The sequence below is a fragment of the Hippichthys cyanospilos genome, chromosome 4, assembly GCF_059441005.1.
Source record: "Hippichthys cyanospilos isolate Australia breed blue-spotted pipefish chromosome 4, RoL_Hcya_1.0, whole genome shotgun sequence".
Lineage (NCBI taxonomy): Eukaryota > Metazoa > Chordata > Actinopteri > Syngnathiformes > Syngnathidae > Hippichthys > Hippichthys cyanospilos.
This window is the reverse complement of record NC_142372.1, coordinates 14911238-14923390: the sequence shown is the minus strand read 5'-3', so window position 1 is coordinate 14923390 and position 12153 is coordinate 14911238. Positions and strand designations below refer to the sequence as shown.

Below are 12153 nucleotides of genomic sequence, written 5' to 3'. Positions count from 1 at the left end.
GCCACTTAGTATCCAAATAAACTTTATAAGTAAACAACTGACCTGCAACAGTAGGCGTGCGTTATCATTGATATCCATTTTGTAGTCCATGCCCTAGCCTAATACGCTGTGAACCTAAAGTAGGATCTCAAGTATATCTTCGCCTTGCGCTTTACCTCCCCCTAGTGTTGTGTTGAAGTCATTCAGCATCGTGTCGTCTCCAGCGTGAACCCGGAAGATAAAGCTGTTGTCAAAAAGTATCCGCAGATACTTCCGGTCGATCATTTCATACAGTTTTGGAAAAAATGGCGGATATGGATGAATTGTTTGGGAGTGATGGAGACAGCGACAATGATCAACGAGGTATTGAGGCGTCTTTCAGTCGTTTATTTGCTACTTTTATAACGTTTGCAATCTTGCCCATTCAAAGAATTAATTATCTTTAGCCTTGTTCAAAAAGTTGTAGCAACACGACAATGTTTATTAGCCCTGAGGCTAAAACATGGGCTGGCGGCAATTAACTAAGATGCAAAATATAAACTTAAGTTTTCCGTATGATTAGTCTCTTTAATGTTACCTACATTCTCGCCCAACATTTGTCTGAGCCATTTTTAATAGGCTTACATTTAAGGCAGATGCCATGCTCGTCGAGCCTGTTCATTGTGAGTTTAATTTCCTGGTTTCCTAATTTCCTGTCGATTATAAACATTAATTTGTTTGCACCTTATCAATGATAGTTATTTTTTAGAACAAAGAAGGCAATTTATTTTTATGAAAATTCGTGTCTGCTTCAAGCCAAAGTGCCCTTATGCACACACACCCCTACATTTTCACTTTGACATCACCTTGGTCACTGTGTGGTGAGTGATTTTTTTTTTTACAGTAGACGTCGGTTTGATTTCGCTCGACGGATTAAATTACGAAAGTAAAAAATACTACTGCATTAGGTGGTTTGGTGAATAAGTGGTTAGCACATCCGCCTCACATTTAAGGGACTCGAGTTCAGTTACAGCTGGCTCAGGTCCTTCTGTGTGGCGTTTGCATGTTCTCCCCAAGCCCGCGTGGGTTCTCTCTGGGCATTCCGGCTTCCTCCCACACAAATGTTGTGACCAATTTCCCACAGAATCTGCTTCAGGCTCCGGTTCAGATTCTGAGCAAGAGCGACCGCGTTCTGCCAGTAACGCATCTGGCAGTGGCAGTGACAGTGAGAGAGAACGCGATGATGATGATGAAGAGGAAGGCCGGGACGGTACTAAGCCCAGTATGAATAAGGTGTGTACCACATTTTGACAGATGTCTACTGTGAGACTCAGAAATATCACAATGGAAGAGACAAATGCTAATTTGTTAAAAGCTCGACTTGTATTTATGGTAAATTCCTGCTTTATTATGTTTCATCTTTCCTTGCACATTCTTTATTTCCCAGGAACTGTTCGGAGACGACAGCGAGGAAGAAGAGCACAGTCAACACAGTGGCAGCGGGCGCAGTGACAACCAGTCTGAGCGGTCTGGCAATCAGTCTGACACCAGCGTGCACTCTGACCAGGCCGAGAACGAACACTCCGATGCAGAGCAACACAGCGGCTCCGAACGTGGCCATCGAGATGATGACGAAGAGGAAGAGGAAGATGGAGGCCACCGGTCAGAGGGTGGAAGTCCGGCAGGCAGTGGAATGTCTGGAGGCGGAAGTCCTCGCTCTGAGAGGGGCAGTGTCCGCTCTGACAGAAGGTTAGTAGATCAGGGACTGCAATGAGACTACAATATTCCTGTTTTGATTTAATTAGCAGAAATCGTGTTATCACCTTTTTGTCTGTAAACAAACTAAAATCATAGTCACAGAGATATCATGTTGAACCAGTAGTTTGTGATTTTTGCCTTTTTTACAATTGATTCTGATAATTGCAAATATTTGTACCAGTTTAGCTAGTAATGAGGGTGTATCTTTTTATTTTATTTTATTTCAGCATTCACAGTGACCTTGGAACCCCTCGTTCGGGTGGGGGCACCCCTCACTCTGACGCGGAAGGGTCAGGCCGAGAGAACCATTCAGATGACGAGAAGTGGGAAGGCGGGGCTAAGAGTGACCAATCAGAGGACGAAGAGGCAAAACAGCAATACTCAGATGAAGAAAAAGAGAACTCTGATGATGAAGGGCCCAGGAACAGAAAGTCAGGTACAGTGGTCTTCCGCTTTTTGTGGGGGCAAGGGACTGTGCTGGTGTGAATAGAAAAAATCTGCATATAATTGATGCCCATTGGAATGCATGAAAGAAGGTTTTTTTTTTTTTTAATTAAGAAATGTTCTTCTACAAACACTGATTAACATTCACTATGCACTTTTAACAAAAACATGAGAAAATGTATGTAAAATGAGAAAATGTATGTATGTGGGGGAAAAAGGGGAAAATAAATCATAAACAAAAATGTGGAAAAATGCCAGCGACTATGCAAAACTCTAGGTCCACTTAACAGTGTCAACAGTGTCATTGGCTGGCTAGTGTTTCTTTAAAGCAAGGGTGTCAAACTCATTTTTATTGCGGGCCACATTGTAGTTATCGTTTCTGTTAGAGGGCCGGCATGACTGTGAAGTCAAATTTAAATGTGTTCGTCACACACTTCGAAATCAAAGGCCAGCAAAAACTGTTCAAAAGAAAGATTTAGAATAATAAAATGTTTGTTTTTTTCCCCACAAACAGCCATGTTTATTATAGCTACGGACAACGGTAAATGCAGCACCTACAGCCCCTCCTGCTGTTTGTAATGAAAAACGGTCTGAACCTTACACACTATCCCTCTAATGTAGTAATTTGCATATGTAGCAGAATGGACAGATATCAAGTTGATGAGATATCAGGTTAGCAACATTAAGACAAGTAATCATATGCCCCATTACCTCTTAAAAATGTAAAACATTTTATCGTTATTTCGGATGTAGAAACAGTACATGCTTTTTTTAAAGCAAACACAGACACTGAACGGGATTGGACCGACCTGTAGAGACTAGCTGACAAAATTTTATTTTACTTTTTTTTCTGAAACTTTTGAGCTGAAATCTTTGTGATATCTAAAACTCCTGTTACAATATTGTAATGAGTTATTACTCTAGGCGAGTTTCATGGAGTCCTCACAGTAGTTAAGATGGCTTAAGTATATACTGTACACACAACATGCAGGACATATTACGTGTCCCAAAAAGTGGAACAGGCCTAAAGGTGCATTGATCCTGCTGTGTCTTGCCTTAAATTGATGTTTTGTGTGTGTTCTTTTTTTTTTTCTCCAGAATCTGCAAAAGGAAGCGATAGTGAAGATGATTTTGTCCATAGACGAAGCAAAGCAAAAGCTGCATCAGATTCTGATTCTGACAGTGATGTTGGTGGAAATGATAGTAAGACACCCTGATGAGTGCTTCACATCTGTTTGTTTGTTTTTTTGTTTGTTTGTTTGGTTGGTTGGTTTTTTTGTTTGCCTGAGATTTAAAAATTTGTTCATTGTGTGTTACCCAGACAAGAAGTCTGTAGCAGATGACCTATTTGGCGAGGCTGACGACATCTCTTCTGACAGTGATGCAGAAAAGCCTCCGACCCCGGGACAGCCCATGGTATCTACCTAAATTATTTAATTACTTTCAATGTCATTTTTAAGTGAGAATTACCAATCTGTGTTGCCCTCAGAGCCCCACACTCAGACTCGTGTCCCGAATCCTTTTTTATCATGGTTCAATGAAGCAGAGTTTGATGAGCTGTTCTCTCTAGGATACAGAAGATGGTTTGGAAGGGGAGCAGGCAGAGGAGGAGCCTGTGCCTGAGACTCGCATCGAAGTGGAAATCCCTAAAGTCAGCACCGACCTTGGCTCTGACCTTTACTTTGTTAAGCTGCCTAACTTTCTCTCTGTGGAGCCCAGGTTGGAGCCAATTAATTTTAATAAATGCACATTGTACTCACAGTAATTTTGGGTGGGGTTAAGTATAACCTCTGAATATATTATCTGAGCTCAGTTGAATCCCCACTTTTGTAGACCTTTTGACCCACAGTACTATGAGGATGAATTTGAGGATGAGGAAATGCTGGATGAAGAAGGACGTACCAGATTGAAGTTGAAGGTTTGTACATTCGTTTACAATAGAGCTGAATGATTTTGATTGTGACAGTCAGTCATTGCAGCAATAACTGAAATCAAACGCTTGCAATTACTGCTAAAGAGATCTTTTGTCTTGCTGTTGGGGACTTTTAGCCCTTTTTCACCAAATGGTTTTAACTCACTCATATTGGATGGTTTTAAGTGTTTTAGAAGGTAATATGACAGCATCTCAGCTGGAAATAAACTTTGACCAAGTCCCTCATAAAATAATATTTTGGCATGATTACGCTATTCAAATGTTGACTTGTTGGTGTGTTTGGTATCTTTATCCTGTTCTATGTAACCCAAGCACTTAAGCTTGAAGGTGCAAAGTGCTGGGCAAATGTTGGCCATCAGCATTTGCTATTAGATAGCAGAATTTGTTGCTCCAGTACAGCAAGTCATCCATGTCCATTCCCACACTGCCATCACAATGTTCGACTGTAGGCATCGTTATCGATTTCTGTCTTATTTTTTTTCTAGCAGGCAGCACACGTTTCAATGAGCAGTTTAGTCAGCCCAGGTTGACTAAACACTATGCAGCATTTAATACTGAAATTGCATCGTACATTACATGAATTAGGCCCTTAAAGCTATAGTGTAATTCCAGCCTTTTTTTTCTCATGTGAATATCTATTTGGTCTTTTTTTAATTCAATAATTTAACCTGTTAGATATGAAAAGAGCCTTGAAACAACACCATTTGCGACTTGAAGCTCTGAAAGTTGCTCAATTGTGGCTGACTTGTTTTTCCCAGGTGGAGAATACTATTCGGTGGCGAGTCAAGCGTGACGATGAGGGAAACGAAACACGCGAAAGCAATGCACGCATTGTCAAATGGTCCGACGGGAGGTATGTCTCAATTGTCAACCGATAACTTTGCCGAATGCTGTCTATATTACAGGGCCCTTTTCAACTTTCTCCACTATACTTTTTGCCGCAGCATGTCCCTCCACCTTGGTAATGAAGTGTTTGACGTTTACAAAGCCCCTCTTCAGGGAGACCACAACCACCTGTTCATCCGCCAGGGTACTGGGTTGCAAGGGCAGGCTGTGTTCAAAACCAAGCTCACATTCAGGTACTCATATCCCCTCCTATGGGCTTTCCATAATAAATAAAGGCTTTGTTACTGCAGTTAATACTGCAGGGTCCTCTGCTGTGTTATGCTTGACGAGTCCCAAGCGGAATCATATTCCAAGCAACTATAGCAGCCTCTTTTCATGCATCATTGAGAAATTTGCTTCTAGTACTTCAATTAGGTTGTGCAAGCTGCCCAGGTTTGTGTAATCCTCTTAGGTGCCATTCGTTCACCTCGATGTTCTGATTTCTAAGATCACACGGGACTCGTAGATGCCATCCAAACCTGATTTAATTCACAACAGCACTACACTCTGACGGACTGAACTTTCCACTTTGTTCTGTTTTCATTCTTTTTGTAAAGAAATGTGATACAATCATATAACATCACGTTGATGTGACAAAAGGAGACTCACTCACACAATAATCAAAATAAGAGGCAAAGCAGTCTTTTTGAAGCTGTTTGTCCCACCCTGTTTTAAGTTTATTATGAAACTGACACATAACAAAAGAAAATGAAAAAATGTTAAATGCCATGTTCAGACATGTGAAACGCAATACAGGGGCTAATGGAAATGGCATTAGTGTTATTGCAACGGAAACCCTAACCACACATGGCGCAGCAACACACACAGGTGGTGTAATATTCTCTTTGCTCAGTGGAAAGGTACTGTAGTTTGTCTCTTGTACTTAATTATGTTCCACGTTCTTTCAGTAGATCTCAGTTGCTTAGCATCTCGTGGCATAACACAGTCCTTACTGAAGGCACACTACTTTAAACTCAGACTTGCCTGTGTTGAAAACCCAATAATAAAATGAGCACTTAAAAATCTGCTATAAATTTGTGGCACAAAAGATACCACGGTTTTGCTACTATTTAGTCAAAAGTCATACTGTCTCATTTTCCTCACCAGGCCTCACTCCACTGACAGCGCCACACACAGGAAGATGACGTTGTCTCTAGCCGACCGTTGTTCCAAGACACAGAAGATTCGAATCCTCCCAATGGCTGGGAGAGATCCGGAGTCGCATCGTAATGAAATGATTAAGGTGACTCATGTTCTGTTGCATTTGTTTTGAGAACACTCATCTCACCACCAGAAAAAAAAAAATCTAATGGCCAGTTGTGTCTTGTATACACACATCACAGCTGCTTACATAAAAACACAATGTGACACGCTTACATAATAATGTTGAACTGTGGTCAGCAACACTGACATTCTGTCATCAAGACTGAGGCTGGTTTCAACCCAAACAAAAGATCCTGCTGATAGCATGCGTCATACACGGATCCAAACACTTGCACCAGTAGCCTCTTTGTGCCACGGTGAGATTTATTGCAAAATCACATAAGTTTGTTATAAACGTTTTCAGAAAACAAGAACCAACTCAACCAAAATCAACAAACAACTTCCAGTTGCCTCGATTCAAGCATTCTTAGCAAAATTATGCTAAAAAAAATTATGCTATGTGACTTTAGTCAGTTTCCAACTTGTGTCCCATCAATGTAGAAAGAGGAGGAGCGCCTGCGAGCATCTATCCGCAGAGAGTCCCAGCAGAGGAGAATGAGGGAGAAGCAACATCAGAGAGGCCTGAGCAGCAGCTACTTAGAGCCAGATCGGTACGACGACGACGAAGAGGGGGAGGAGGCCATTAGCTTGGCGGCCATCAAGGGAAAATACAAAGGAGGCGGCGGCTTGAGAGGTGAGCACTAGCTGATCTATTGTGCTAAGTAACAAGCAAAGTATTTCTACTTAACGTGCAGTGGATTTTTAAGGTATCTGTAATTGACTTTGATATTTATTTTTGTCGTCCGCGTTGAGAGGAGCCAGTTGAGATGGTTCAGGCACCTCGGTTGATGTGTTCTGGGGTTAGGGTTACATTTGAATTGTGTGATTTTGTAAATTACGGGTCTCGCAGATTTTTACACTATGGCATACTGGCGTGTCAATTTACACTTGTTATACAAAGTACGGGTCCCACCGGGAGGAGGCCCCGGGGGCAACTCGGGACTTGCTGAAGAGACTATGTCTTTCAGGGATCCTCCAAAAGTGGCTGGGGAGAGCTGTTGCCCCTGTGACCCTACCTTGGATAAAGCGCTAGAAAATGGATGGATTTATTTTTGCAAATCAGCTTAATTCTTTGCTAATTATGTTTAAAACCATATACGGTATCTTTACTTTCTAATGATTGCTTTGTCAGGTTTGTCACTTTTTTTAACCTCCACGCGTAAATAGCGTGAATAGAAAGAGGTAAAGTTAACAGTGGTTGACGACTTGATTAAAATCACAATTACGTAGAAGATTGAGAGAAGTTCCCCATCCATTGTCTCAAATTAGGCAACATTAGTTTGTAGTCTTAAAATATCTGTCACATCTGGGAAAAAAAAAACAAGGGAAGGTGTTGTATTTTTAAGGTATCAAAATATTAACAAATTTTATCATTTTTATGTTTGTCAGTTGGCATTAGCAAGACTTTCAAAACATGTTTTGATAGCTTTTCCAATAGATATTGAACTTGTATTTCGTTGACTTTTACTAATTTGCTTTGGCATTTGAGACTAATGAAGTGCTTTTTGCGTCACGTCTTCCAGTTTGCCAAATTAAATTAAACTTTCAACTTGCTCGTCCGCTGGTCTCACTGGACTATAACGGAATGTGTGGCCAGCAAAGCGACACAGTCTGCATACATATAGGTGGGCTCGAGAGTACAAAAATACAGTGGTATTGTGAAAGAATAACAGAATTAAATCAACAGTAAAAAAAAAAAAAAAAAAATCGTTTTGCTTTTTTTACTTCGTGTATTTCAGTGTCTGTGTTTTCACTTAATTAAAGCAGTTGAGTTTGAACTTCCAAAATTTTATCACTTTTCTTTATGTATTTGTACCTTTACTGTAACTAGACTGAGCATTTTGCCACCTGTGGTACTAACAGACATGATGCGAATATTGTTTTTTAATTGTTTGAGGAATCTTTATTTTATGAATTGATCTACTGTTGTCTTTCATGTCACTCAATCAAGAGGAACGAGCGAGGATCTACTCATCAGACAGCGATGAGGGCTCGGACGACGACAAGGCCCAGAGGCTGATGAAGGCCAAAAAGCTCGACAGCGATGAGGTGAGTGTCATATGCCACTCGACACACAGGTGGCAGTGTCGCGCAGACGAGCGCTAAGGTTGAAAATCCAGCTTTTCCACGCAACGCCTGCATAAAAGGGGAAAAGAAAACAAGCGAAAGGAAAAGCGCTGACCCGTGTTTTCCAATTGGAAGAATGTGTAAATAGTTGTTAAAAAGGTGAAAATAGTCTGTCCTGTTTTTGATTTACTCATCATTGATACGTACAAAACAAACAAATGTTTGTGATGTTTATTTTTTTTTAACTAATGGAAATTGCATTCTATGAAATGTAAATATAGAAACAGACCAAATAGAATGTAATGAATGACAGCGTCTTTATTGAATGGTTCAATTCATTTTATTGTGCTGCTCCTGATCCAAGTTTGAATTTGTTTCTTGCAGGAGGGTGAGGGGTCAGGCAAACGAAAGGCAGAGGATGATGAGGAAATAGCCACGAAAAAGGCCAAGAAATATGTAATCAGTGATGAAGAGGAAGAAGAAGAAGAAGAGGAGGAGGAGGAGGGGGAGGAAGTAGAGGAGGAGGAGGAAGAGGATGAATAAAACTACTTTTTTTAATATACTGTTTCACAGAAGTTATCCGTGCCCGACCCACATGGACGATAAACAGCCATACATTGTTTTGTATATTTTTTAAGAAAAATTCTGTGTAGGTGTGGACAATTTTGCGATTACTTGTTTGTTGTGTACAGCTGAAGTGGGAAATAAAGAAACAGTCACCTTATGTAACACAACATTTCTGAAGCCTTTTCTACGTCTTTTTTACAATGTGATTCAAATGCATGAGTCACACAGCAGTAAGGTTATGACATTTACGGTAAATTTTATCCCCCCCAAAAAACTAGAGATGCTATTTGAATACTCCTTTATCGATGTTACAAACTGGCTTTGTGTCAAAACCTGAATGACAGGAAATGAAAGGAAGTAATCAAATGCAAAGCCCTGAAACACCTTACGTCAAGTGCAATGATCCTACATTGTCAAAAGGTGTAGAATTTCACATTGGCAAAACCAAGTGTATACCAATAGTGCAATTTTTCTGTACTGACGTTTGTGATCGTCTAACGTATTTGACAAGATTCCTGTTGAGAGGTAACAAAAAAAAGTAAAAGCAACAAATGAGATGCAATCAACGTTTTGAATTCGTCCAGTGACGTCGATGTTTCTTAGGGTTGATTGCAAGTGAGGTCACATGAGGTTGCCTCCATCCTCATTGAACTACACAATATGACAAGAATGTATGAATGCAACCGCAGTTGTGGTTACTGACTCAAGTTCCTTCACATAATGACGCACACAGAAACATGCTCATGTTCATTTGACACAATCAGTACACACCTAGGCTTAGTGAGCTTGAAATGAGCCAAAAGATACCTACAGTGATACGTTTAATAACCTAAAACTGGCAAACTGTAATCAATGGGGGAAAAAAGTACAAAAATATACTTAATCGAAACCATGCAGGCACTACTAAAATTTTGGCACAACAGCTTTGCTTATTTTATTGAATAACTTTGTATAACAAGTGTAAATTGACACGCCAGTATGCCATAGTGTAAAAATCTACCAGACCCGTAATTTACAAAATCACACAATTCAAATGTAACATTTGCACGATGCTATGGCAGTGCCCTTTAACTTTGAGTGCACCCCACAAATAGTTGGCATCCAGTAAAGGGTTTGGCGCAAAGGGCAGATTTCCAGTGGGCCCGCATCTTTTGGGGCCGTTGCAGTGCTATTTATTAACCGTTAATTTTGTTCATTTTACCCTCATAGGCTAGTCCACATTTAGTAGGGGCAGTCCATTAATGCATTAACAATTTAGAAAGCAAACTGAAGCAGTCAATTTCAGTGGGCCAGTCTGAGTGTACTACCCCACGTCCTGCCAATAGTCAGCTGGGATAGACACCAGTAATGACATCAAGCACCTTGGCTACCGAAACTGGTAAAACACTAACAATGTGATGAGGCAAGAATTGCGCAAAATGACTGCCTTTTCCCACCTGACGACCTCTGTTCTGAACACATACACACGCACATTGCCCCCCCCCCCCCCCCCCCCACACACACACACACACACTTTCACACACAAGTTTTTAGATTTTAGTTTGAAAAAAAATACATGAAATTCCCCAAAATGTGACTGTTGCGGTTTCAGGCCGACACTACCGATATGCTGAAATTAGTAACTCAGTCTACTAGTCCTCTCTGGAAACGAAACCAGTGTTGGGCAAGTTGCTTCACAACTGTAATGCTTTATTTATTACTTATTACTGTTATTTCAAGGTAATTACTTACATTACAATATCACTGCATTTGAAATGTAATGCATTACTATTGCATTACTTTTATGTTACTCTCACCACAATAACTGTAAATATGGATTTGAAATTCTAAATGTAGCTCATTACACATCCAGTGGAAGGTTAGTTAAAGCATAAAACCAGTACAAATTTTTTAATCTGTATTGTGTTGTAATCCTTTAAAGACAAGATACAAAATACATTTTTGTGTTTTTATCCCTTTATAACTTAGCTTCTTCACATACTGTAGCAATGCATTGTTTATGCAGTAGGAAAAAATGGTGCATTTCACAATTTCAATGTTAATATTCAAATTTAAGTTAAGTAGGCTGCGTTAGGGACAGATGTTTCAAAAATAGATGGTTTCAGTGGAGCCCACGTTAGCAGGTAGCCAACATCATTCTAAAGGTATTTAACGTACTGTTTAACATGAGTTTTGTATGCTTCTTCTTGATACACATTGACCACAACTATTTATACACTATTATTACCAGCAATTGTACCTTGTAATTATTGCTAGTTGCAACAGGGATCTTGCTGACAAGGTTTCAAATGCTGGTGAATCCACCGAAAGCCGCAACATATCTCCTAACGAATCTCCTAACCTCTTGAGGTGGAAGTGTCATCCCTCAGCGAGAAAGCGCAATCCTCCATGTGTTTTCTTTTCACTAACTTCACGTTACAACGGCACCGCTCTAATTGGTTTGTCAAATTGCTGGTTGTATTTGGCCAAGTGGACAGCTTTTTAGGTGTCCCGCACAATGTGCACCTAACGATTATATTCTTCTTGTCTTTATCACTAACGAACTGAAAATAATGGGTGGATGTCCAGCTTGTATACATATTGTCTGTGGTCAACCTGTGGTCTGCTGCAGTAGATACTAACAACAGCAAGTAAACATTTTCCCTTGGACTTTTCTCCTCTGATCTCACGGTGTTTTTGGTGAATTTGGGGGTGAAAAAAAAACACTACTTTCAGGGTAAAAATTCATCATAATGCGGAGTCCAGGAGGCTGCTAGTACAATAACTCAGACCTACTAATTTGGCCTAGTACTGTTTCTAGTGCACCTTAGTGCAGTAATTTACTAGTAACGTTAATTACTAATTGTTCAAAATTGCAGCTAGGCTCGTGTCTTGCAAATGGAAGGCTTGGTCAGGACTGATGTGTTGCACTACCTCAGACTGCAGCAGTTATGTAAACCCCCGTTCCACGCAGCATAGCGAAGAGAAGGGTGGTGCTGGGTAATGGTCGAGAGGGGGGAAGGTAGTGTTCCACTGTCAGTGCAGAAGGTGGATGAGGAAGAAGGGAGGGCTGCAGCATTTAACCCCCTCTCCTCATTTTTCTCTCCGTATCACTACCTCCGTCTTCCCACAGGCCTGTCTTAAGCTTGACTCGCCGTGTTACATCATCTTTTCTGTAACGGAGGACAGGGATTGTGTTTTACTTGTAACATTTATTCCACTACTGCATGGGTGTGAAGCTCATTTTTGTCGCAGGTCTGTAAACCCTATTATGATTGAACCCCATATGAATTTATGAT

At 40.5% G+C, this 12153-nt stretch overlaps 1 protein-coding gene across 1 annotated transcript; it reads left to right on the top strand.

Moving 5' to 3' along the window:
* The first annotated feature begins 258 nt into the window (after nt 1-258).
* leo1 (LEO1 homolog, Paf1/RNA polymerase II complex component) lies at nt 259-9044 on the top strand. Its single transcript, XM_088414120.1, has 14 exons — nt 259-342; nt 1103-1251; nt 1406-1707; nt 1944-2152; nt 3259-3363; nt 3482-3576; nt 3731-3879; nt 3994-4078; nt 4852-4946; nt 5038-5172; nt 6086-6221; nt 6683-6875; nt 8193-8290; nt 8693-9044. The coding sequence occupies exons 1-14, from the start codon at nt 285-287 to the stop codon at nt 8849-8851; spliced, it is 1968 nt and encodes a 655-aa protein (XP_088270246.1). The 5' UTR covers nt 259-284; the 3' UTR covers nt 8852-9044.
* Nucleotides 9045-12153: the final 3109 nt, after the last annotated feature.

What these genes read in the sequence shown, in the direction of transcription:
- leo1 (XM_088414120.1), top strand. Translation starts at nt 285, where the DNA reads ATGGCGGATATGGATGAATTGTTTGGGAGTGATGGAGACAGCGACAAT. An exon ending in AGTGTCCGCTCTGACAGAAG is followed by an intron (nt 1,708 to 1,943) that starts GTTAGTAGATCA and finishes ATTTTATTTCAG; the next exon opens with CATTCACAGTGACCTTGGAA. An exon ending in AGGAGGCGGCGGCTTGAGAG is followed by an intron (nt 6,876 to 8,192) that starts GTGAGCACTAGC and finishes CACTCAATCAAG; the next exon opens with AGGAACGAGCGAGGATCTAC.